A 26,012-nucleotide genomic window follows, 5' to 3' on the forward strand; every position below is an offset into this window, starting at 1 on the left:
AGCACCAAAACATTTCGCGATAGGGTTGTGATGAGGCCAGCCTCATACTCACGTTATGTTGAGCGCTGTGAAACTAACTTCAAGCAGGAGCAGGGTCAGAATACGTTTATTGAAAGGAAGCATTACGGAGAGTTGCCTTTTGAGTAGCGATTGCGGTTTATTGAAAGTAGCCACGCCGGGAAAATTTCTGTTCAGGGTGTCCATTTTGTACAAAATCCTCGTATTCTGCTTACAGTGCGACTGCAGCTGCAGCATCAACCGTTCTGCAGATAAACGGCGGACAGAGGCTCAACGGTCCAATGGATTTTAGCAGTGATGAGTAGCAGAACTTTCTCTGGGTTTAGTGAAATGCTACGTTGTCCATAAAAGACCAGTGACCTGCCGATCGTTCAATTCACTCGCCCTCCAAGAAAGCCGGTACATGCAGTTTTTCCGAATCAACTCCGTTGAGCCGTCTGCGAAAGTTGTAGAACCGAGAAATAAACAATACTGAAGTTGTTGGAAATGCACTTGTTTGTTATTTCGCGTTGCTTCTGAAAAAATATTTTACGGTTAGCAGGAATAATGTTGCAATTGTGTAGATAAACAAACCAAGGTAGCAGACGATCATGCTCCTTCTGCAAACGAAAATGAACCGAGCGACTACCTCAAAGGGGACCGCGCCGCTGCGTCAAAAGAATTGGACCCTAGATGAAAAATTGGAATTAGTCCGGGAAGTTGAGGCTCGAAAATACCAAATCCTGGGAAAATTCGGCCCTACCGTGACTACTAAAACCAAAAAACGCGCCTGGGACCAAGTCGCCAATTTCATGACCCGCCGCCACCAAGTTCCGCGTTCAGTGAAACAACTTCAAGAAGCATGGAGAAAATTACTTAAAAAGTGCCGAACTTTGTACAGATTGTACAAAGAACATGACCAACGGACAGGTAAGTTCCAATATTTGCGCTACAAAAACAGAAAAAAGGGCGATATTTGTAAAATCTTTATTGGAAACTTTGGGTGCACTGTACAAATTTATTAGAGAGTGATATATTAGCCCCTCAAATTTTTGGGGCAAATATCTCAACCGAAGACCCCATTCAATGCGCGACAACTAACATCTCGCTCAATATCATGAGAGGGCAAGCCCAAAGATTAATTAGCTCTTACTCGCACAAGTTTCAACACAGTGGCACTAACACAGAAATAGCCCCAAAGCACCTTGGATCCTGTTCCATGCAGTGGGCCTGCGTAATTTCTCAAAATTAATGTCCAAATTTTGCTTGCCAAAAACATTGTCTTTAGCACTGTAAACAATGTAGACACTATTGTTCAACTAAACACAGAAGAAAAATGTATGTAGGCGAGTAGCGTGGGAACAAGGGCAGGGGGGCTTCAGATCCCCTTCCTCCCCCCCCCCCCCCCTTTTTTGAAATTTCAGACAGCTGCGGTAAACAATGCTGCAAAAGGGGGCGGGGTTAAGCTCAGAGGCCCCGTCGCCCCTCCATGTTTCAAACACTTCCGACGCAACCGATTCAGGCACAGAGTGGGCCAGGCTAGCCGGTAGCTGGCAACAGTAAGTTTGCTGTCAAACAAAAAAAAAAAATAAATAAATTCCCCAGCATCACATATTACCCGAGACCGGATAATAGGAACCTGAGGGTGAAAAAAAAAAAAACGAAGGTAAGAAAACAATCTTATCATTATTGGCAATTACATGTTTACGCGTTTTCTGTTCATTCGCACATTGATACTATGTTGAATAATGAACACCCTGTCTCCCCTCCCCCACCTTTAATTGTGCTTACATCCTAGTAAACAAAATAAGTGTACTTCAATTCATAGGTGCTGGTCCCAACCCCCATCAGCTGACACCACTTGTCGAGACTGTTTTAAATGTGATCGGGGACGATTCCCCGACGATCTGTGGGATTGACGTCATCATCGGTGACACCGAAAAGTAGGTAACACTTTATAGGCCATGCTGTGTATGCTATGCTCCTGTTGATACTTTATACATTACAATACTAAAGTTGTAGGTATGAGCACGTGGCTTCGTCAATCACCTTACTTGTGCTAATTGAATGGCCCACCCTTACGCCTACAAGTTTGATATCGTTGCACACTGTATGTAGACTGTGACAATGGAGGCGATAGTACAGTGGAAGCTCTGCACCCAGTTACAGCTTACTAGCCCTGACAGCACAAGGATGCACAAGCAGCAGAAGAGAATGAGCACGCGCTGAAAGTGCATTCTTTTTCTGTTCTGCTCGTCACATTATGAGTACTTCCACAAGATGATAGTTATGAAACTGATGATAGGGATGTTCTGCTGTCACTGATGATAGGTATGAAACTGAGCACAGACACAAGGCATATCAAAAGTCACCAATTGTTGGCATGCTCCTAGAAAACATTGATGAGCATAGGGAACAGTTTGGATTGTCATAAAAGAATATATTGGTTTTCCATCTCAAAGTGGACATGTCAGTTGCATAACACTACTGCTGCGTGCCCTTACATAGAGACCAACTTCATGAAGCAAAACGACAATATTAGGAGCACGAGTCAAAACCTGTCCAGTAGAGAACAGAACACAGCACAAGGACACCACCTTCACATATTTAGCCATTTCTGCACTGCTGAAAAAGTGCCAATGAAACCATTTATTAGGGTAAATGCAGTAAAACTCACAGTTTGAAACTATTTGTACCACAAAATTACAAAGAAATATTTACATCATAATCAACAAAGCTATGGTAGTCTTTCTCTCAAGTTGAGATCACCTATTTTCTTCAAAGTCAGGTCACTCAATACCCAAATTTTTCCACTGTCAGTGGGAATGTTTTTGCATGATCTTCGTACATGCCTGCTAACGTAGCAAAAATCCATTCTTTTTTGGTAACGCTTATGAGATTAAGTTGAGAATGCACCAATGACTTATTCGATGCTGATCTGTGCCAACAAAATCTGAAAAAGTATCAATGTCCCAGTTAGCCGGACAGTGCTTGGGTACACAATAATCACATATGACGGCTGGTGTGAGTGTGCCACATCTACTTGTTTTAAATCTTGTACAAATGTCTATATGGCGACTCTACCAACCGCCAATGAAACGAAGTTGTGGGGTTAGGCACTCCAGTCTGTTGTACCACCAACATATGTGGTAAAATTATGACAAGTGTTACTGTCACATCTGGATTAAGGTTGCCGCACGTTGCACTCAGTTCTCCCACACATATATGTACCCTGATCCAGGGTGACGTCAAAAATGTCATGCACTGCAGCCCTCATGCATCACTTGGAGAGAAAGAGGACGGAGAGAATCATGTCACGGAGGACGTAGGTGCACGAGTATGGTGTCTAGTCACAATCCTTTGCTTCAATGCTCTGAGCAGCTCTCTGGAGCTGTAGCCCTTGCAGTTTGCTAAGTTATGCTGAAATTTACAAGTTCACTCCTGCCCAACAATAGCCCTCTGTGAGCTGCCATTTTTCTCACTGCGCATGCTCGGAACACGTCCCGAGCATTAACTTTATGCAGGACAATATTGTACCTCGGGCTGCCATCCACAGCCAGTCAGTGACTTGGGTTTTTAAGTTTGCTGATAATCGTTGTAAAGGCTTATGCGATAAAGGGATACCTCAACGAAATTAAAAATATACCCGTCGTGTTCAAAAATAGGTTGATTATGATCCACTGTATCCCTAAATGACAATCGCACGTTTGTATTTTGAACCTGGTGGCTATAGTTTTCGTTACAAACGGCCCACCCTGACAAGCGCTCGGAGAACAGCCAGCGGAGAGCATGTGACACCCAACGCAATCGTGACGTAGTTCGTCTCGGGACGAGCAAAGCTGCGACGAGGCTGACGTCGAGAGGATGGCCTAGTCGTTCCAGCCACCAAAGCGGCTGCTTTTGTACGAATTTTGAGTGACGGGTTAATCTTTTATAATCTTGTAGGGGGACAGTAGCAACTTCTGGGACATACAAAAAGGATTCTTTGGAAGAGGAGAGTTCCTCCTTCCCCTCTTCTAATGTGGTAGCCGGAGGCGAGACAGTTACCGTCACTAGCTGTCAAGGTTCTTAGACGGGCATTACAAACGAGGCGTTAGCGACAACCACCTGGTGCTCTTTGCCAATCGCTTAATTCGTTTTAAAATTCCTTTTCGTGACTTTTTTAACAAGATATTGTTGTGTTCGATGTGATACTGCTCCTTCGAACACATATAGACCACAAAATGAAACCCGAAATTTTGTTGTAGTATCCCTTTAACCTCAAACAATTTCCTGGTCATGCGTGTCACTACAGCAGCTGCACGGGAAGGGTGACGACGCCGCCACCCTCGTCATCTGGCAGCAGTACAGTTGAAGACGACGCAGCACAGAGAACACTGGCCTCTCCTGTTGTGCAGCACAACCAGCGCTGGACCCGTGAGGCTGCACAGCAGTACCAGAGAAGGGCCGAGCGACAGCAGGATCTGGAGCATGAGAATATACTCCTTGAGAGAAAGTACACAAATGGGGCCATACAGGCTGCAAACGCAATCCTCGCTGCAGCAGATGCTGCACGGAGTTTCTATGCTATAGGGGAGGAAGTGCTCAGGGAGCAAAGAGAACTCATTAGACTTGAAACCACCCGAGCACAGCTGCAAATTTAACTGATAAAAAAACAATTAGGACAAGATTAACTCATGTAATGAGCTACTTGCATTGTTTGTCGCTGTGTTGTATACATATTTTGCGTTTTTTCTGACCTACATACTTGTTTGCACGATTATAACGCTCACATTTTTTTTGCCAAAATGGGTGCCTAAAATTACATGCACTTACAATTGAAACCAAAACTCAAAAGAAAAACGCAAGGCAGCTAGCCCAATCGCCTTTGTGACCGTTTGTTTACATTAGATATTTTGGTATCCGTATCGCGCGTTCTTTCGCCTTTATGTCATCACACTGACGGGAAACGATAACCACGGAGCGACACTGCGTAGCCTCGCAATCCCAGCGACCCAATGAGCTCGCGAAGTGTTGTATGAAAAAAAAAAAAGTGAAGGCCGTTTACAACTCTGTAACACCGAATTAGAGCGCAGCTCTTGAGGAGGAGTAGGGAAGGGTACTGAGGGGGAGGGGGGTCACGTGACCTCAGGGGGGGGTCACGTGACCCCCAGGTCACATGACCCCGCAGAGAAATTTTTCCGCTAGGTTTAGCGGACAAATTTTTCCGCTAGATTTAGCGGGGAATTTTCGCCGCTAGATTTAGCGGGGAAATTTTTCCGCTAGATTTAGCGGGGAAATTTTTTCACTAGATTTAGCGGAGAAATGTTTCCGCTAGATTTAGCGGAGAAATTTTCCCATCATGCACCGGCGGTTACGACGACGGCGACGGCGACGCCGCTCAAGCCGGAAACGAGCGCCTAAGAGCTGCACTTATGGGTGTTCAAAGTGCATTACTTTACCTGCGCGGTAGAATCGGCAGCAATTAAATTTTTCGATATCTGGGAGCTAAAATTGCCTGCATGTAAGTATCGGGGGCACGTTAGAATCGTGCAAACACGGTATGTGTGACACTTCATTTATTTTATGCATGCTATCTACAAGGGAAGCTTGCACACAATCTATTCCATGTCGTTGACTATCCCTACACTAGACCAGCGTGGTTGTTCTGATCGCAATGTTTTACGCTGTGGTTAAGTAAGCAACAGAATATCATACTGGCAGTATGGCACCCAGGCTTTCGACGCCCCAAAGGTGGCACATAATTTACATGGATACCTAAAATAAAAATATGGGTTAAGCTCAAAGGCAGATGTATAATTCCTTCTTTCCTATATCCCTTCACATGTTTCCCTTTCATAACGCGGCTCCCCGTCACAGCTCAAGAGAGGAGGTCGCCAAGACGATTAGCCTCCCGGCAGAAGACCAAGGTCGAGTTTCTGTGTTTTAAGAAAATGTTCGAGTAATCGATGAGTGGACCACAGACACTTTCTGACTTGCATCTGCAAATATTCCTTCTGCTTTTAAGATAAAGGCTTTTTCTGCCTGGATATGCTCCTGCGACCTATGGACTGTGTGCTGCTTATGTACGAAAAAGTTCATACTAAGAATATCCCGAAACTCAGGAACAGAAAAAGGGATCAAACACAACACTACATCATTTTGTTGCGTGTGTCACCTTTTGGGGCCCCGGGTCTTCAACTCTTATTACTTTGAATCGTCACCACTTACCTTGTTCTTTAAGTATTTATTTATTTATTTTATTTAAAGAGTACCTTCATCGCCTTGAGGGCATTATTGTAGGAGGGGTGGGAAATAACACACATACATAAAAACACAAAGTGATCACTTGTCCGCACAGAATAGATATACAACCGAGAAAAAAATACACTGTTATCCAACACAACAGTTTTTTGGAGCTGAAATCTACTTGCTGCTTGTACGTAGGCTCGCGATAATTCGAACTCGGATATTTCGTACTTCCAGTTAATTAAAACAGGTTTAAAAATTTTGGTTGTCCCGCTAAGCCTTTTTATGTATTTATAGGCCACTTAATTTGAAGGGCGTTTTCGCTTAATTCATAGTTTTTTGCTCTCGCGGCCCTGTTGAGTGCGCTTCTTTCCGAGCACCGGTGCACCGCAGAGAAGCAATACCTGCGGAGCTTGCTTTTGCGAGTGTTGCTTCTCCGCAGTGCACCAGTGCTCGGAAAGAAGCGCAGTCAACGGGGCCGCGAGAACAAAAAACTATGAATTAGCGAAAACGGCACACATGAACGGAAAACGGCGTTCAAATTATGTGCTTCAAGACTAGCAATGATGACCAAGACGACAACGAGGACGAGGCACAGCTCACTGGCATCATGATTTCTGGCCTTGAAACACGTAATGTGAACGCCATGCAGGCGAACTATATTAGTCTTGACGACGATGTGTGTGTTTGTCATGATGACTCATTAGAGGACATAGTACGGAAAGTAATGCCAGCACAGTGCAGCAGTGACAGTGAAGATGACGATGAAGAAATGGATGACCCACTACGAACTGTCACAGCCGCAGAGGCCTTTGAGCACATCGCTCAGCTCCGGAAGTTTCTGTCTGCAAAGGAAAAGTCCCGTAAAGAGCTACTTGCATTGGCTGGCATTGAAAATTTTGTTTTGAGATCTCATGTGCTGACTAAACAGTCCACAATTGACGACTTTTTTGCCGGATGAATAAACTTAGTCACAGTTCTTTCACAAATGTGTTATGCCTGTACTTGCTTATGGTTATGCATTAACTATAAGCAAGCTACTGTGCTATGTAGAGGAAACTGGCCAAAATCTGCTTTGTATATATCGCTATCCATGTAACAAATCATAATGTTCTCTAGTATCATATATATCCAACTAAAATATCTGACTTTCTGGAGTTTGAATTAATGAGAGTGTAGTATGTACAATAAAGCTCCTCTCTGGACAATGCCCTACTAAAAATAAATGTTTTGCAAATGATGTTATCATGCCAGCCAGGATGAACAAAATATGAACTAACCCTAGGAGGTTTGTGAAAAATAAGAGAAAAGGTTTGCAGGTTGGAAAAACCTGTGAAAGGTGTTATGACTCAACACTCAGAAGCGTACACTATGTAAATCCTATGAGCTAGTAACCATGAGTATGCAGTGAAAAATGAACATTCTATGGGGTAGTATATATAATTTGTACTGATAGCTTTGAAATTGGTATCAAATGAACATTGTTTCACTATACTCTCCTATTCATGCTCCTGTACCCATTAAATAGTACCAGTTTGTAGATATTGAATGGGAAAATAGCTGTCTTCTTCAGTTGCCTCATTATAAACTGTGCACACATAGTCTGTTATAGGGCTGACTTCAGCACTTCCCATAAAGCATCCGTCGGTGTGGGAAATGTATTACAAAAAATAATGACAGTATAAAAAGAGAGCTCCAGAGAGTGCGAAGAAGTGCACAAATTTGAAGAAGCATCCCTCGTGTCATTAGTTAGAAGTTCTGAAAAGTGCATTGTTATGAACTCCGGAAATCAAATTCAAAATCTATTAGTTTAAGAGAGCCCGTGTGTGCCTATGCTTGTAGCTCTGCGAGAGTGCAGGAGTTGATGGGGAGGAGACCAAAGCAGTAACAAGCAGTTGAGCTGCAGCGTGCGATTGCAGGAGTGTTGGACATTGCACTGCACTCCCGTTTGACCAATAGCTTCGGCAGGGATTTTTTTCGAGCACACTCTTTCCAACGAGCTAATTATAAGTGCCTCAAATGACACATTTCGAGCTTTGTAACAATAATGTGGGAAGTAAGAAAATTTTTTTTCATTACTTATTTCGTCGCTCATGCTGCAATTTACACGTACTGCTATGGAAGCAACAGGTATAAGGGGATGTCCATCAATCATTCTTTACATTTCTATCATCCAAATTTCGAAACTCTGTGTGGGATATCTGCAAGCACTACCCAAATTGATCTGTGCAAGAGTGATATATGCATTGCTGGAATGTCATTGTCATGTTGATAACACACTTTCAGCATTGTCACATGTGTCACACTCCTTTATGGGTTATTTTGGGTAGAACTTATAATAATCTTACATCCAGTTAGATTATACAAAAAAAGCTTAAAATAAAATTAATCAATATCTCAAAGCTGTTGGCTTCTTGCTAACTGTGCAGCACGGTTGAGCCCCTAACTGTTGCAGTTTCCAAAAATACAACTGATGTTTAAGTAGAAAAACAATAAATACTATTTCAAGCAATTATTTCATCTAGTTAGACGACTGTCTGACATAATTTTCTTATAATTATCTGCAAAGCCTGATAAACAAAAGGTGAAAGCAATAGCCACGATCATAACAAAGCATCTTGCATTAGAAATGGACAGCCAGAAGATACCTATCCAGACACTTACACTTAGCCGAAGAAATGGTTGACAATAAAGTCTCGGGCCTCGTTGCTCTCAGCACGGTTGGCTGCTACGGGCTCAACGGGAACCTCAGCGGGGATGGCGGCCACGGGTGTCCTGCAGGGGTACCTCTTGGCCAGGTTGTGGAGGGCACAGCACGCGACAATGATGTCGCAGCACCGTTCTGGAGCCATTCGGAGCTCAGCGTGAAGGCAATGGAACCTCCGCTTGAGTTGGCCGATTGTCCTGTACAGAGCGCATGGATCAAAACCACATGTTATTCCTTCCCAGAAACCCAATAGCAAAATCGGACAACAGCGTGGAACGCAAATACTCAAGAGGATGACACGCAACAAGGACAAATTTACAGCTGAATTCGAATCGCAAATTACCTGCCGTACCCGATATCACACCTCCTAATGTTTCCAGCCCAAGCTCCAGCCCATTGCTCCAGGATATCGAAAGCTGGGCATTATGCATACCATTTTATTTTCCTTCCGAATTATTTTTACACTGCGTTCACATCCGGAATCACCTGTGGTTAGCCTGTGCAATGTATTTTATAGAAGGCAACAAGCAAAGTTCAGCTTTATTCAAGCGCTATCCTCAAAGGGTTTCGTGGATATGCTTCCAACCAAACACCTGCATATGCACAGGCCAATATGTTAGAATTTTTTGCTACCTGATTGCTGCCAACGCTGTAAGAATTAACTTGTAACCAAGCTTTATACTGCAACAAATACAGTACCATCAAAATTTCATTCTACATGTTACTTGTGAGACAGAGTGAAAAGAGAAAGAGAGCCAGACTCTTGCCTTGTTGAGCCTTTCCCCTTCCACTCTCCAGGAATAGATGTTCGTGGTAGCGCAACCCATCTACTTTTGTCATTGATCAATAAGAATCCGTCTTGTAAGTCTGGGAGATGTAAGACGTAAAGCACTTGATATAACGCCTTATCCAAGTACTCCTACCCTTTGATTGTGCCGCTAGTGTTCCTATTAGTTAGTGGTCCACGCACCGCCATTTCTGACTCAAGTGGAAGCTCCTGGACGCATGCAGCAAAAGTTTTGGTAGAGGGTCTTATGGCACTTTCACAACGGAATCCCAAGCAAGATTTGCCTGAACATTTGAGATTGCAGCGACTCATCATCAGTCGTGAATGACGTGTAAGATGGTGTCTAGAGACTATTTGTGGAAACTTGTTATTGCATGCTCAACTTCAACATTGTCCAAAATGATGCCTTGGCACTACTCTTAAATCTATCGATGAGAGGAGAATAGGTCATGCTAGGCATGTACTCTTGGCCAATCGGTCAAGACGGTCAGCAACACACAATTGTTTGCGACTTACACCGATGTGCCGCTATTTTTGGATCACACGCATCTTAGCACGCACGAGCTTAGCTGTACTTGTGCACTCAATATGAGTACATACATATCTAGCACGTTTAGTTAGTTTCAATTAAACAGCCCGAAACTGACATTTCAAAAAGTAGACATATGAAAGTGCCAAGGCACAGTGTTACTTCCACTGCTGTGTCTAGGAAAAAAATTCCATTGTCATTAATGCTTCTTTTTGTCCAATTAACAAAATATCAACTTCTGTCCGGGTCTTGCGTAGCACTGGCACCTGAGGTGAGTTTAGTGCTTTTCCCCATTATTGCCAGTCCTGGGGAGCTAAGACATAACTGACGTTCTGCATTTTCAGTCTCAAGCGATAAAACCCGATAAAGTGTGGTGAGGTAAGTTTCGAAAGTTTGATTTTAAACCTAAATGGTCAGTACTTTAGACCATTACAGGCGCATGTGACCGAGTAAACAGAGTATAGAAGCATGTGACCGAGTAGTCACCTATCTTATCTCCGTGCTTTCAAACTATTCTGTTGGAAGCACACTTTAGGAAGTATTTGGGTTTGTCATCGATGCAATTTGCGTTCCTTTGTCCATCAAGTTTGCTGTGGTCGTCTAGAGGGCGGATTTGGAGCGTTTTCATTGTTTGTCAAGCCATTTGGTCTTACTTTTGTTCTGGGAGGAATGGAATGTCATTCTGTTCCTATTGTAGGGAGCATAAGAAAAAAACCAAAGCTGTTTAAACAGCCTCTCTCAAGGTGCTATCTGGTTAGAGGAAAGCAGCTTTAATAGTCCTCCCCATGTGAAGAACAAAGAAGCGTGCCAAGAATTACGTTTGCAAATTTTGCGATTAAGAATTTGTCGTCACAGCACATGTATAACCAAGGTTACGTTTGCCATGTCCGCAAGTGTTGCCGCTTGACGAATAACTCAGATATGAACCTAATCTACTGCATTCTCGACAAACCTGCTTGCAAAAAAACGTAACTGGTCAATAGATATCAACCGGAAAAAGGCAGTAAGCTTTCGACTAAAAATATTTATCGATAAAAACTGAAAATTTCATACTGACAATAACAACCGAAAAAAGTATGCCGATTCCAGAAAAATAAAAACTGAAACCGCAGAACCCTAGGCAGCTATTATAAGTTGTATTGATTCGTAATCTCAGGATACTACTTTCATCTTGCTTACATAAAACCACGGTATCTTATGCTTCGTTAGATTAATATAAAAATTTGTATGAATATTTTTATGCCATAAAGAATAGCAATAGACGGAAGGAGCATGCACGTGTTGCACATATTACGTCAAGACAGCTAGTCGTCTCGAAATGTCTTGCATGAATATCTCTGTGCCCTTCACAATATATGGCCTAGATTTACCGTTCAACAATGCTTCTTGTCGTCGTGTGTGCCGTATTGTATGCGACCTCGGCTGCTGATGACGGCGACAGGAATGGCGTCATCAGCCATGGTTGACAGGAGTAGCCGCTGTCACCAAGCAGCAGGCCGTCGTACTCTCCACTGGCCAGCTTGACTGCCAAGGTGCTCTCCGTGAAGATCCGAGAGTCGTGGGTGCTTCCAGGCCACCTTGCAACGACGTTGCGAATCCGAGAAGAGGCGTCAACGACCACCTGTACGTTGATGGAATGGTATCCATGGCGGTTGACGTACGCCTCCTCGTGCACATGGGGTGCCTGGATCCGGACATGGGTACCGTCAACAGCACCCACGACCAAAGGAAAGCCGGCCATGTCGTAGAACTTGTGCTGCAAGGCTGCCCCCTCCGCAGCGTCAGGCCATCTGCGTCGTTGATCCCCTCAGCAATTAAACCACATATAGTAAACTTACAGCTACAATGCTTATGAATACCTTTTTAATGAGAAATGCTAAGGACTTTGGCTGTGCCCTTCAAGTATGCCCTATTGGAAAAACGTACAAGAAACAAACCTGCTGCTTGTACAGTTCGGGTATGACACCAACATAACTTCGTGTTATTATGCATGCAGCTAGTTTGGTTTGGCGTTCTGCATAACTGGAGATACCGGCACCGCTATGGCTCCGGGTCTGTCTATACTGGCAGCCAGTTTGCTTGCCGATATGATGCGGTGTGCTGGTATGATTTTGCGTCCGATGACGTAGGCGACCGCCGTCTTTCCAACAAAAACGCTTACACCACACGACCACCGTTATAACCAAATCATACATGCAGAAAGACGACCGCCATCTTCCAAACAAATGTCCATCGTTTACAACCGGTATCGTTACATACACCATACGTGTAAAGAACATAAGCCGCGTTTACATGAATGCGACTTAGTCGTATTGAATCCAGTTGCCGCATTCCATATGCGGTCATGTAAACGGCATAATGCGCAAAGCGCATCGCATTAAAGTCGCTAGACAGAGGTGGATCGAGATGTCCAGTGCGCATTCATTCAGCCCTTGTAAACGGAAATCGCATCGCATTTTGGAACGGGGAGGATTATCGGAAGGCGCTCGCTGCGGGAGCGAGTGAACAGCTGAGAACATGGCGGCGGCCAATCTCGTCGGCGGCGCGGAGAGCGGTCCCGCAATTTTTTCCCCGAGGATAAACGCAAGCTTTTATTGTGATCATAACTGAGCGGAATATAGCGGAGCTGCTCGGTGTGGGCGGCCCCGTCCAAACCTTTGCGAAGTACGACTTGCGCGTCCGAAGGGGTCACAAAGACATCGGTGCAAGCACGAACGACACCGAAAGCCCCGGGCACTGTTGAGCACTGCATGGTAGCGCAGAACGAGCAGCGCCTACCTCGGTGCCGTTCCTGGCTGCGCAAGAGCCTCTCGGACTCGGGGTCCGGTCGCGATCGGCGAGTTCTGGCGCGGCGAAACACGGAGGCTTCCTCGAAGCGTGCGCACACACGTCGCCTCTCGAGTGAACCGGCGGCCCGGCCTGGAGTCCTAAACGCCTTGGTTTCGATGCTCCTTCCGTCTCGCAACTTCTTCCACAGCACCGAAAACAGCGGGCACCATCTTTACGGTCACTGAATGCTGAATGCGTCGAAAGGCCTCCACGTGCGATGCACCGGAAAACGTGGTGCGGCTGGTGCCGGAACGGAACTGCGTAACTTCGAGCTTTGAGTCAGCGTGCACGGCAACAAACCGATCGTGACACCAAGCCGCGGATACCGCATCGCCGGTCGACAGGGGCAAATGGCCCGTTGCTCGTATCGTGGGCCGTGACTCGTACTCGGCCAACTCGGCGTCTTTTCGTGGCCCCTCGCGTCGTCGCAACCAGCCGCAAACCCGGCGTCGGAGAAAAGCGAAACCGAAACGTAAAGCTTCCGCCCAGTGGCTTCCGCTGTCGCGCCTTTTCTAAAACTTCCCGGCTTCCACGCTTCCGGTCGTCGCGGAGCTGGCGACGTAGTGGGTAGTGGTTTTGGCGGTTTTGGCGTCGCTGGCTCGTTCTGCGTTTTGGGGGACAGAGGTTTTACGGTCCGTTTCTACTGCGTCTCTGGCTCTCAACTCGACGGCGCCTCTCATAGTTCAACCAGGCGTGGTCAGCCTGGGTCAGGCCGGCTCGACTTGTCCGATCGCCGGACCGCAGGCGACTTCCCAGTTCGGCCGTGAGGCCTAGGATCCGAAGACGTCTGTCTCCGTGAAGCGGTAAGCGAATCTCGTCCTGTTTTCGTTCTACTTTTAAATTACGTTAGGTGCGCTACAGCGTAAGCATGCGTGCCAAGTGTTCGTAACAATTTTGAACTAGAATAATTGTGCTTTATTGCGGTTTGTCATTTACGGAAAATATAAATCGAGCAATGAACGAGGAGCCATGCTTAAAAACGATGCATATACGATGGTTAACTTCTACCTCGGCGGCTTTAAAAAAAAGTCAAGACTGGTTACGGTTGGATGCGAGGCTGGTCCCAATGCAATGGTAAGCACTTAGAGCGCCTTTCTGAACGGCATGTAAGCAATATAGCGATTAACGAGACGAGCGACGGCGAGAAGCTACGAGTGCCGGCGCCGAGCGACGAAGATTTCTCACTCTCGCTGCTTGCGCCGCTCGGTTCTTGGGCTTCTACAAAACGTCGCTCATCGCCTTGGTCGCTCGCACCAATCGCTTTCATAATGTGTGTCTCGTCGCGCGGCTGACTACCGTGTTTATTCGAATATAAGTCGACCTTTTTTTTTTTCTTTTTTTTTCCGGAAATCGTGACTAAAGAATTTCGACCTACATTCGCGACCAAATTTTGCGACCCTACCGGAGGCATGAAGCTATCGAGTCACCGAGCCGGCGTTGCCGTAGAGCCGCGCCGCTCCTTGTTTCAAAAAGCTTTTGGTAAACAACCGCGGTGGCCGGTGTCGCCATCGCGCGAACCCCTAGGGCGTTGGATTTCGCCATTGCGCCTCTAGCGTTCCCCTTGCTGGGCAATGAGGAAGGAGAGGAACGCGATGCGCCGTGCACTTTGCCCTCCATCTTCGCAAGCGCGCACAAAAAAAGAAAAAAAAAGATGTTACTTTTGTTAGTTGCATGCTGCGGCTCGGCTCGCGTGTTGCTCATGGCGAAACGGCGGCTTTGCTTGCGTCTTTGTAGTTATGTCTCTCGTCGCTTCGCACCTTCTTTCGTTTCTTGTTGTCATTTTACAACGGTGTCAGTGAAGTATTGTTGCGAATTTGCGAGGATGTCTACCAAGCTGACGAAGCTTCGGACGACGATGACATGTCGAGAAGTTCTGACGGTGAAGTTTTTGGCATCGCCCCGTGATTTAGCTGAGAGTGATGTAAATAAAGGTTTGTTTCTTTTGCCCAAAATTTCCCCTGTTCTTAAAAATAAAAAAAAAGGTCGACCTATATTTGAATTATTTTTTTTTTTATTTTATTTTCGGTGGGTCCAACAAATAGAGTTCGACCTATTTTCGAGTAAATACGGTAACTTTAATTTTTATTTCGAGTTACGTCGTACGTAACTCGAATGCCTGACAGTTACGTTGGGTGTAACTAATTTTTATTTCGGGTTCCGTCGGACGTAACGTTAGACACTGCGTTACATTTAAGCAAAATAGGGGCTGCTGGTTCATCATATAAACCAACCATTTGTGTTAAATTAAAACGCATCACTGGCCTAAAAAAAATACTGCTATCCTATAGGAATGTAGCGCTTCAGATAAATTTGTTAATTTTTACTTTTAGTCCCTGCCCCACCAGATACAACATCTGGCCTAAAGCAGTGTTCCGGATCTCCTTCCAAGACCTCAGGCGGGTCGTCATTCAATCCAGGAGTCGGCGGCGTCTCATGGGCGTGTTGCTCGTGCTTCTTACTGGATGGTGCTACCGAGGAAAAGCGGTCGTGCTTCAGAAAGGCAAGTATGGCCATAGTAAGTATACAATTGTTTTTACCTTTGCTCGAATCCACTTTTAAGAAATGCACAGTTCGCATGTGTGCATCTCTCAATGCTTCTACAGTCGGCTGTTATTATTTGGAGTGCTCCGACTCTGTCAGCGCTAGTTTCTCTAGATCATGCAAATGGGATGCAACACTAAACCACCTATGCTCTCGCAACAAACAGTGCTGTGCTGAAGCACTGTAGAATCTACTCTAGCTTTATAATGCAGCACAAAATAGTTGTCGCCAAGTATAGCTACTTTTGTGACTCCGTTTTACCAAAACCTCTGCCGAAACAAACTTGCCGCCTTATAGGTATTCCAAAAGAACCTCGGTGTGCCTAACCTGGAGAAGGGCATTTATTTTCATAGTTCAATTTTTTCTTAAACCAATACCTTCAGCCTCCTTGAAATGTTAACATCATGTGACACACGGAAGAACAGTAAACCCCTTAATGTTGGCGAACCTTTAATTTTCGCAGCCTTTAATTTTGCGGAATTCAGTGGCTGCGATTATGTCCTCTGTGACCGATTCGAGAAGAAATAGGGGCCACGAAGATAAGGGGATTTTACTGTACATCTGTGTCTATTGAATGTTATCAATTTTATTTTAGTTTGTTAAACATTGTTGCCTGTACATTGCGGGATGTCGTCTTCAACACGAGCAGTGGTTTTCCTCTGAAACAGGCAGCATGGACGCGTGCCGCAGCACAACATAGTTTATTTGCAGGTGGTACCACAGTTTGAAGGATGGCTCGGATAATATGGGGGAATCACAATTCAATGTTTTACCTCGGGCGTAGACAAGATTTGCTCATTCTACATCATTTTGTTTAGAAATTGGGGATTTGCGACGAATTTATCCGCATGGTTGGAAGTGCCAGACAAGCCTTGTGAGCGCTTAGTTTTCTAGCCTCTCAGTCCTGAACCCACTCACGCACCACATGTGTAGATGTTCCGATAGGTGGGAGCACTTATTTGGAAAATGGTGAATGGCAACTGTTGTTATCTTTAAGGTGGACTGCATATTTGCAATACTTTTTCTCACTTAAAAATAGGTCTTACTAAAAATATGTAGTATATCCGATGACAAAAAGAGAATGGCTGGGCGTCCTCCAGCACGTGCTTGTGCTTTTCACCCCGCTCTGGACAGATGTGGTCACTCCAGGCTCATCAGGCGCTGAAACGTCATCGAAGGTAGCAGACGGGCTGGAGGTTGAACAACGGAGACTTCTCCCTGCCTTTCTCATGGTGTCAGTGAGTGTGTACTTCTATACTCTAACTTTGCTTAACCTGCACAGAGCTGAGTAGAATAGCCTTGGCAAGTGCCCTTATTGCATATGCATTTGTACAGCTGAGGCACTTTCTGAATCAAGAACATTGTGTACCTTACCTTCAAAAACATCATTTTGGGGGTGCAAAAGGAATTCTAAGGCATATTTTTGTTTGTATTGTCCTATTACGCATCGACTCCTTCAACTTAATGCGGAGTCGACCCATCCTCTTGAAAAATTTAATGCCTGCCAGGTAATTGTTTTGCATTTAGTTAATATATCAGTATTCAGTTAGGTATCCCAAGTCATTAGTCGTTGAGGTGGAGTCTCTCTGTAAGTCAGTCATGTTTAACATTAATAAAAATGCTTGTCAAATAATGGCACTGTCGAGAACATGTACTCAGCTCGAACAATCGCTGGGCACAACCTGGTAGTGTGGTTACAGGCAGCAAACATCCCAGTTGGAACGTCCTATTTCGCAATGTAGCTGCAGACTAGGTGAGGGCCCCACTCACAAACGTCTATACTTTGCGTCTCTTTAGGCTGGACCACTTTTGACACTACAAGCCATTGCAGCAAAAACAGCATGACACGATTATAAGCGGGACGTACCATGGCGTCCAACTAGAAGGTCGCGTGGCTTGCTTTGTGCACTGAATTTGCAAGGATGGCTTGAAGCTTCTGTCGTGGTTAACTTTAAGCTGAGATAGTTTGGAATAATGCTCTCGGCTTTTAGTGTTGCCCGGCATGGTTAACAAGTTGGTGATATAGTGCTGCATTGAAAAGTCTGTGCATTCATGACTGTATCACCTTATGAATGCATACTAGCTATTAAACTCTTCGTTCTGCAGAGAAATGAAATGCACTTTGCTTCCAATTGCACTCGCTTCTGTAACTTCATGGTATGAAGCACCTTATGGCTGCAAGCTCTGACCGATCTTGTTCTGTGGTCTGCGCAGGCCCATTGCAGGGAGTCGCTCCGGGAGCCTCACCAGAGTTTCCTGCCCGTGGTTGTTCTAAATTTTTTTGTTGTAGGTATGCATCCTTTCTGTCTTTCCCTTAATTGTACCCAAACGTCGTCTTTTCATTGTTGCCGATTTGCCTCAAAATTGGTTAAGCACACAAATGGACGCTGTACAACTGTATCGCACATATTTTGTTCAAGGTAACTTTTCTTTGCCAAAGTTACAGATTTTTTTATGAACGTTGGTCTTTTTTGTTTTTATTTACAAATTTATGCGAGTTTTCATGGGCAACACTAAAACGTTATGCCAGGGGCAAGGACAAGTTCACCGCTCTAACTTGTTCTTAACTGATTGCAAGAAATTTCGTTAATGTCGTGAAACCTCCTTCTAGCACTTGCTTTGCAGCATGAAAAAAAAATAATAAATAGGACATACTCTGTTTTTAAACTGCTTGCTCATTCTGCAGGTCTGCCTGCCATAGATGTCGTGCTACTGGAGAGCAGGTGAATTCGATTGTTGGTTTTGCCTTTTTTTTTAGCTGTTGTCTTGATAGTTTTTGTAAATTTAGAGATTTTCCCAAAAAGCAAGCCGGGAAGAATATTTAGTTTGATTAGGTAGCTAAAAATAGTGATTTAGTACCCCTTTGTCAGTAAAATAGATACTGTGTGCCGCTGTTAGTGTCAAGCCGAGATCCACGCTTTTTTTGGCATTTTGCTCAGAGTAGTACCCATTTTTATTCGTTAGCCTCTTGGTGCGCCAACTAAACTCTATCCAGACACCTGCCCTCTGCTGGTAATCTCTACCATCATCTTCAGCGACTGTATGAACTGGAGTTGTATCCCCAGTCGACACTCGCTGAACACGAGGGTAGGAAAATCTTTCCATTGTAGCAGAGCCATATATGGAGAGGGTCTGGCAGTCTAAGATTTCGCTGCCGTAAAGTCTCCGTTCCGAGTGAGCTAATCAGCCCGCGGCACAGAGCGAGAGGCGTGAGCGCATGCGCGTGAACTCTAGGCTGCTCCCAGCTTAGCGGGGAGGGCCGCCATTTTAATTTGTTTGCCCGGCATGGGATCGATATTCAAATTTTGGTTCTTTCCTTTTATTTGGCAGGCTCTGGCAATAAAATGATATAGTGTTATTCCTCGGTGGCTTAAAAACGTAAAGAAAGAAGTTCCTCCATGTTTGAACGCACTTTTATTCAGGCAAAAAAAAAAAAAAAAAGCCCGTAGCAGACGACGCATAGCCTCAACCGTGCTCCGTGCTGACAGCTTTGCGTCAAAATGGCGGTCATCTCCTTTTTGCTGCCTTCTCTCTCCCTCCTTCGGCGTTCTCCTCCCTTTCCTCCTCTCCGGCGCCTTCGTTGCCACACCCACTGGCTAAACTCTCCCACTATATGGCTCTGCATTGCAGTAGTAGTTTTATTTATAGTCTTTACGGTTGAATGTAAATATTTGACAGAAGTCTCTCAGGTTGGGGCGAAAGAGGGTTAAATGAATGCATTTGATCATTCGCCTTAATTCGGTACCCATCATTATAACGCCTACGTGGCCTTGTCCTGGGGGGTGACTATGACTAAAATAAGAGGATCTATGTGCTGATCACGAAAGAATATGCTAGCCATTCTAATGTAGCTCTGCCAAGTACTTGATTGTGATTTGTTTTTATTTTCAGCTACTTGGGTGCCTCAAGATCTGGAGATCCTAGTGGCCACAAGCTTGGACTCAATCTTTTTCTGTGGTCTGGCCAGGACCATGGGGGAGGTAATCCCAGCAACAAGAGCGTCGCAGTATCTCCCTGCCTGTGACTTTCGATCAGCGTCACGACAGGGGAGTCCTCGTGCCACCAGGTGTTAGGTATGCCACTTGAAATAAGCATTTTTCTTACCTATTAATAGAATAGCAAAAGCACTACTAAGCCTAAAATGCAAAAAAACATATTCAAATCTTGGGTTGGATGGAGTTCCAATTACAAAAAGGAGTCTGCAGACATGATTAACATGTGAACTTAAAGCCCGCGGATATAGGTTCGACGGTGTCACGGAAATAACTTCCCGCAGATCGCCTTGCTCGTGCTATACCCAAACAAATTCTTAAAATAATCATTGTGTTTCGTTGGTGTCATCAATCTTATGTCCCTACCACACCCAGCAGTCGGGACATGTGAAATATAAAAAAACAGGAACTTGCACATTGTCAGCTCTGCAAAGATTTATATAGTAAACAGAGCATAGCACGTTCAGCTTAAGAAAAAAATTCAGTGCAGGCCTATATTCATGGTTCACATATGTGTAATTACTCTTGATAATGAAGTGAAAACTGCTTAATTTGTGGCCCACTACAGGCTTTCTATTAGTGTTAAAAAGTGCGGTAGAAACCATGATTGCGCTTGGAAGTCGGGCACATAGGAAGGACAGACACAACAGAGCGCTAACTTTCAACTGATTTAATTCAAGAACCTCAGCGTAGAAACGGACTGTCACCGCACCACATCTCAACCAATCCTTGGCCCTGCCACGGACCGCAAGTACGCCAACTCCTTATCCGCCAAGTCAATTGATGCCACACTGACACAACTTGTGCCGGAACTATTTATAGTGTCAGCCTCCATAATCTCGCTAACAGTCCTATCTTTGTGCCTCTCAAGAACAGTAGACGAAGCAAATAATGGTTTGCACCCGCAGTCGTGACAGTGACACGACAGATCATGACTGCGAGTGCAAACCATTATTTGCTTTGTCTACTGTTCTTGCTAGGCACAAAGATATGACTGTTAGAGAGATTATGGAGGCTGATGCTATAAATAGTTCCGGCACGTGTTGTGTCAGTGTGGCGTCAATTGACTTTGCGGATAAGGAGTTGGCGTACTTGCTCCGTGGCAGGGCCACGGATTGGCTGAGATGTGGTGCGGTGACGCAGTGTGTTTCTACGCTGAGGTTCTTGAATTAAATCAGTTAAAAGTTAGCACTCTGTGGTGTCTGTCCTTCCTATGTCCCCGTCTTCAAAGCGCAATCATGTTTTCTAACGTACCGTACCAACTTGCCCAACAATCAGCACTTGTTAAAAAGTGCTATTGTGTTTTAAGCAGCTCGCACCAAATATTTTCTTGAAGTACATAGGTTCATGGAAATTATTATGTAGATGTTGGCAGACAGTCATGGTGAGGCCAATCCTTAATGCCAAGTAGTCCACTTATTCAGAGTTAATTGAGTTTGTAAATATTGTAGGTCGCAAATTAAATTTTTATGGTACGCAATGGGCACAATCATCCGTAATGGCTAGCTCTACCTAGGGGAACTTCATACGTTTACTACGGCAAGATGGTTTCGAAAAACAAAGTATTTAGTTTATTCTACTCCTGCACTAACCTTGTCTTTAGAAACTTTTTATATTCTTTGCGATGCTGAGATAAGATTCTGGAAATAGTTTTTCTACTACTCTAGATATTTCCAGTTCGTCATTTTTCTCGCAAAGCATTCGAGAGAGCCAACCCCTGTAATGTACGGAGGGAACTCACAGAATGATGCGACGGACAGTTTGGAACATTCGGCACTGTAACAGTAATAATGACATGTCACCTATGTAATGCTCATTATCGCAGATCAAACTGCTTTTTCCGTCTACACTCTTTTTCAGTAGACTCATTCAGCGAACTCCCACCTGAGACTGCAGCGCTGGGTTCTGCAAAGTAATTTGAATGAATATAGATGCAACAGGTTTCTTTGAGCGTGTGTCTAACACATATTCTTCATATTGAATCTGCTAACTGTATTCATGACCATGTCCATAATTGTATCCACATTCCAGCTTATTTTTATTTTGACATTTGAGTTTTCTTCAGTACTTTTCTCAACATCTGTGCTTGTTGAGCCGTACTCAAGTCCATAGATCTTGTCTTTCGCTATTACATTAATATATAAAACTGTTGATGCCGAGTGAGAATTCAAGGTACCGAATCTGTCGTGCGAGCTAAATAAGAACCAATAAAAAGCTCTACAAAGGAAATTTTGTTAAAGGAGGCTGTATGGGCATTAAAATAGCACATGCCATGCTAAAAAAAAAAGATACAAATTCTTGTTAGGTATGCAAGGATGACAGTGCTGTGCTGTTTCTGGTGTGTCACAAAAAAAAAATCGGTGCCATACAGTGTTTCTTATGGAAGTGCAAACTGTTGAATTCGAAGCCCAGAAGTTTTATTCAAGAATGTTTCTCCATACAAATGTATTTAGAGATCTGAGCCACTGACTCATACATGACTATGTGGCAAACATTCATTTTCATGTGCATTATAGTTTACAAGGTCTAGTCTGCATTGATTTATTGCATTCATGCTGAAACTGGGAGGGGTTCTCTGGGCATGAATAAAGAGATAAACATTTCTTGAAATCAAAACATTTGAGAACGGACAAAAGGAAGGATATGAGAACGGTATCTTAGATTCTCTTCTTTTTCTTACAGTATCTCTAATGTTCACTTTATTTCACCTGATGAATTTAGTTTTTAGCGCAGCTCTTAGCACCCGTTTCCGCGTTTCGCGGCGTCGCTGTCGGCGTAACCACCCAACAAAACTTGGCAGGAAATTGAATTAATGTTGTGGTCATGTGACGTTAATATTTCCGCTAAGTCTAGTTGAGAAACTGAATTTTTTTATGGATGACGTGACACGGTCATGCAACGTCATTTTCCCCGCTACTTTTAGCGGAAAAACTGCATTTGTGTTGAGGTCATGTGACATCAATTTCCGTGCTAAATTTAGTGGGAAACTTAACCTGTTAATTTTAGTGGGGAACTTTTCCCGCTAAATTCAGGGAAATTTCCCCCTAAATGGGAGGGAGCAGAAGAGGAGGAGGGGAGGGGAAGGAGGGGCATACCCTCCCATCTTCCTCTTCAAGATCTGTACTGTATTTTCACATTACAGAGAATTGTAAACGTCTCATATTTCATCTCATGTTTTTTCTACTTTTATATTGCAGGTGCGCTTGCAGCACAAATCTGGGTTGTGCTGATCCTCTACGCACAAGTTAGGAACTCCTGAGTGGCAAGAGTGGGAGTTTGGTCTGACAGCTCAAGGGACACCATTGTTCAGTATTGAATTTTTAATTATCTTCTTTTGAGCAAAGTTAAGCTTTGCTGCATGCAGTTCTTCTAAAAATAAATACCTGCAACCAAATTTACCAGGTCACGACATTTTGCCTCTGCTCTTAATGCTCCTGGTGAGCCTCGGATAAGAGCTTACTAGTGTGCAAACATCATGCTTGTTTGAAATCACTCACTGATGTAGAGACTCGCTGACATCCAGCGTTCCAATGAAACGCTGGATATCCATAAGTCTTTCTTGAACAATGCAAGCAGGAAAGGAACCATACAATCGTATCGTATTGGGGGACATTCTACAGTGTTTTTTTGTATGTTTTACAAATTTTTTTAAAAAAAGCCGTAAAAGCTACATTTACACAGTCTGTGCACGTGAGTTATATGGCCAGGGCGGCATAGTATAAAAGGCTAATTTGTAATGATCAGTCGACTTATTACAGAGATGTGCCAGACTTCTTTGAGAAAACTAGATGGAGGTTCATTCTAGCGTAGTTTTATCCCGCGAATCTGAATATCCCGTTCGTTTTCCACAAAGATATAACTAAACGTGAGAAAACACAAAAAAACATCCTACCAATAGTGACATTGTAAGAAGACCCTTCGGCCGCCAAGCGTGTGTTGCTTAAGGGCCGTGCGTCCAATCGCAAGTTTTCTAGGTATATTCTCCTGCATTGGCACCAGTCGCGACACATTTTTCTGCCCTTTTAAAAAATAGCATGTGCGTGCATAGCTTTGATAGGCGCTGAAGATGCGTGAACAAAGATTTTGAAAGCTGCTCTTGTGACGTCGCTCTCTAGGGAAGTGCTTTCACAGCGCTTTAAAAATGACTCTATGCAGCCTCAATTAATTAAATTAGCAAATAATTTTGATATTTGAGATTCTGGAGGTCAAATGAAGAAGATTTAAAAGTGTTTTCTCAAATACAAAACCGCTTCAGCCTCTCCTAGTATGTTCCTGAAATTTTTAATCAGTGAAAATAGACCCATGGTTCCAATTAGAAACTTGCTAAGCATCATCAAAACACACTAAATCAATTTTCTTTGTGAAGATATAAGACAAGAGCAGCATTTTATGGTGTTCTAAAACAATGGTCAATTTGGACGCGTTTCCAGACTTCGGTTTCTTACCAGAGCGCATCTTTGCACCTACGGTCCTGCTGCCCGGTGGCCGCAGTGCGAAGCCGCCCCCTCGCCTCCCTCGTAGGATAGAGGGAAGCAAGGTGCACGTGTGTTGCGCGTCTAAGCCCCTGGGGAACAGGACCGTGGGCGCAAAGATGAGCTCTGATAAGAAACTGAAACCTAGAAACTCGTCCATATAAAGCATTTTTACGGAACGCATAAAATGCTACCCCTGCATCATATCCTTCTAAAAAGAGTTGATTTTGTGGTTTTCAGTGACTCAGCAAGTTTCTAATAGAAACCATATTTTCATTTTCACTAATTAAAAAGTTAATTAACAAATTGTATTTAATTATCTGACTGATCGTTACGACTAGGTCCCTATACTATGTACGCCTGGCCGTATAACTCGCCTCCACAAATCGCATTAATTTAGCTTTCACGACCTTTCTAGACATATATGTAAAGCTTAAAACTAAATCGCCCTGTACAACAGTGAAAAGGCGAAACCACCACGTTGGAGCCATATGGCTCCACCATGCCGGTATCACCTTTTCGCTGGTATAGGATGTCCCATATTACGTGATGCATGTATGGTTCCGTCCTCCTACATGGTTCCGCCATAATCCACTACGCCGGTATAGAATGTCCCATAATACGACACGCTTGTATGGTTCCACCTACCTGTATCGTTCCGCCTTAATCCACTATACTGGAGCTGCCTTTTCGCTTGTATAGGATGTCCCATATTACGGTTACGCTTGTATGAGCCTTTTCCATCATCTTTCCATCATCGAAATTTTCCAACAGGGTGTGGTAGCAGTAAAGTGCCTCAGTAGCACCTATTCAATAGTGAAGTTTGCATGTTTTCATAGGATCCCTTTTTATTTTTGTTCAGTTACCAAGACCTATAAAGTGACTGTGATTCGGTTCAAGTCCTTACCAAAAGTGCAAACGGGTCGCTTTCTGAGGTTTCTCAGAAAAATGGCGTGCCCGGGCCCTTTCCAATCGGGCAAGTAGGACGCTTACGGCCGTAATCATTTTTTTTTCTATTGAAAAGGGGGGGGGGGGGGAGGGAGGGCTAGTTACTAGTAGGTAGAATATTACTGCCATAAAAAGGCAACCTACAAAACATCCCTATCACCAGCAATTCAGATATATTTTTAGTGTATTTACTTTACTTCAATACGGCTGGCAAACTACAATTAAAAGGAAAAAAAAAAAAGACCCTTACCGTATGAAGTCTTGTGCTCGACGAGCCAGCGCTACGGTGACTTGCCTCACAGCCCGTGAAGCACTTGACACATGCACGCGGATGTAGTCGCCTGCAGTGATCAGAAAGTTCCCAGTTGCGTAGAACTGCAAGGCGATGATCACTTGCTGCTCCGCAGAGACGGCGCGGCTACGACGTGTACGGCGCTCCAAGTCCGGACGCAGTGTGTCGGCGAGAAACATTATGCACGCTCTTCCAAATCGGAACCGTTGCTGCAGCCCATCCTCGTCGAAATCCTCAAAGGGGTTCAGGCGGTCCCGCAGCACACGCTGTCGCCTCATCATTGCCGCTGCGTACTGCGCGTCCGTGCGCTCTCTTCTGTGTCGGCGATTCCTTGCGTTGGACATTCTGCCCGGTAGCAAAGTCGGAAATCGGTCCGCAAATCTTATCAGTCACTCCGTGGCCGGTCGGAGGGTTTGTCGGTGGGTCGGTTGGTCGAAGGGCAGAATACAGACAGGAAAACTCAGACAGGAAAACTCAGCGAAAACACGGCCTTCGACCGTGTTTCGCACGTCAAACTTGTAAAAAAACTTAAACATATTATGGGGGAGGGACCGATAATAAAATGGATAGAGGAGTATTTTAAGAAATCGTTTTCAGTTTGTTTATTACGAAGGACAGGTTTCACAACCAGTTGCAGTGGAGTCGGGAGTTCCACAGGGCTCTGTCCTAGCTCCACTCTTATTTCTTCTG

At 44.3% G+C, this 26,012-nt stretch overlaps 1 protein-coding gene across 1 annotated transcript; it reads right to left on the reverse strand.

Moving 5' to 3' along the window:
- Positions 1–4,231: 4,231 nt before the first annotated feature.
- LOC120849472 (putative nuclease HARBI1) lies at positions 4,232–25,501 on the reverse strand. The gene is made up of 4 exons (XM_040221699.3): positions 25,281–25,501; positions 11,619–12,038; positions 8,890–9,129; positions 4,232–4,460 (listed from the first exon to the last, which is right to left on the reverse strand). Exons 1-3 carry the CDS (start codon positions 25,499–25,501, stop codon positions 8,892–8,894), a joined length of 879 nt encoding a protein of 292 aa, XP_040077633.1. The 3' UTR covers positions 4,232–4,460; positions 8,890–8,891.
- Positions 25,502–26,012: the final 511 nt, after the last annotated feature.

The sequence above is a fragment of the Ixodes scapularis genome, unplaced genomic scaffold (assembly GCF_016920785.2).
Source record: "Ixodes scapularis isolate PalLabHiFi unplaced genomic scaffold, ASM1692078v2 PGA_scaffold7__128_contigs__length_106722199, whole genome shotgun sequence".
Taxonomy (NCBI): Eukaryota; Metazoa; Arthropoda; class Arachnida; order Ixodida; family Ixodidae; genus Ixodes; species Ixodes scapularis.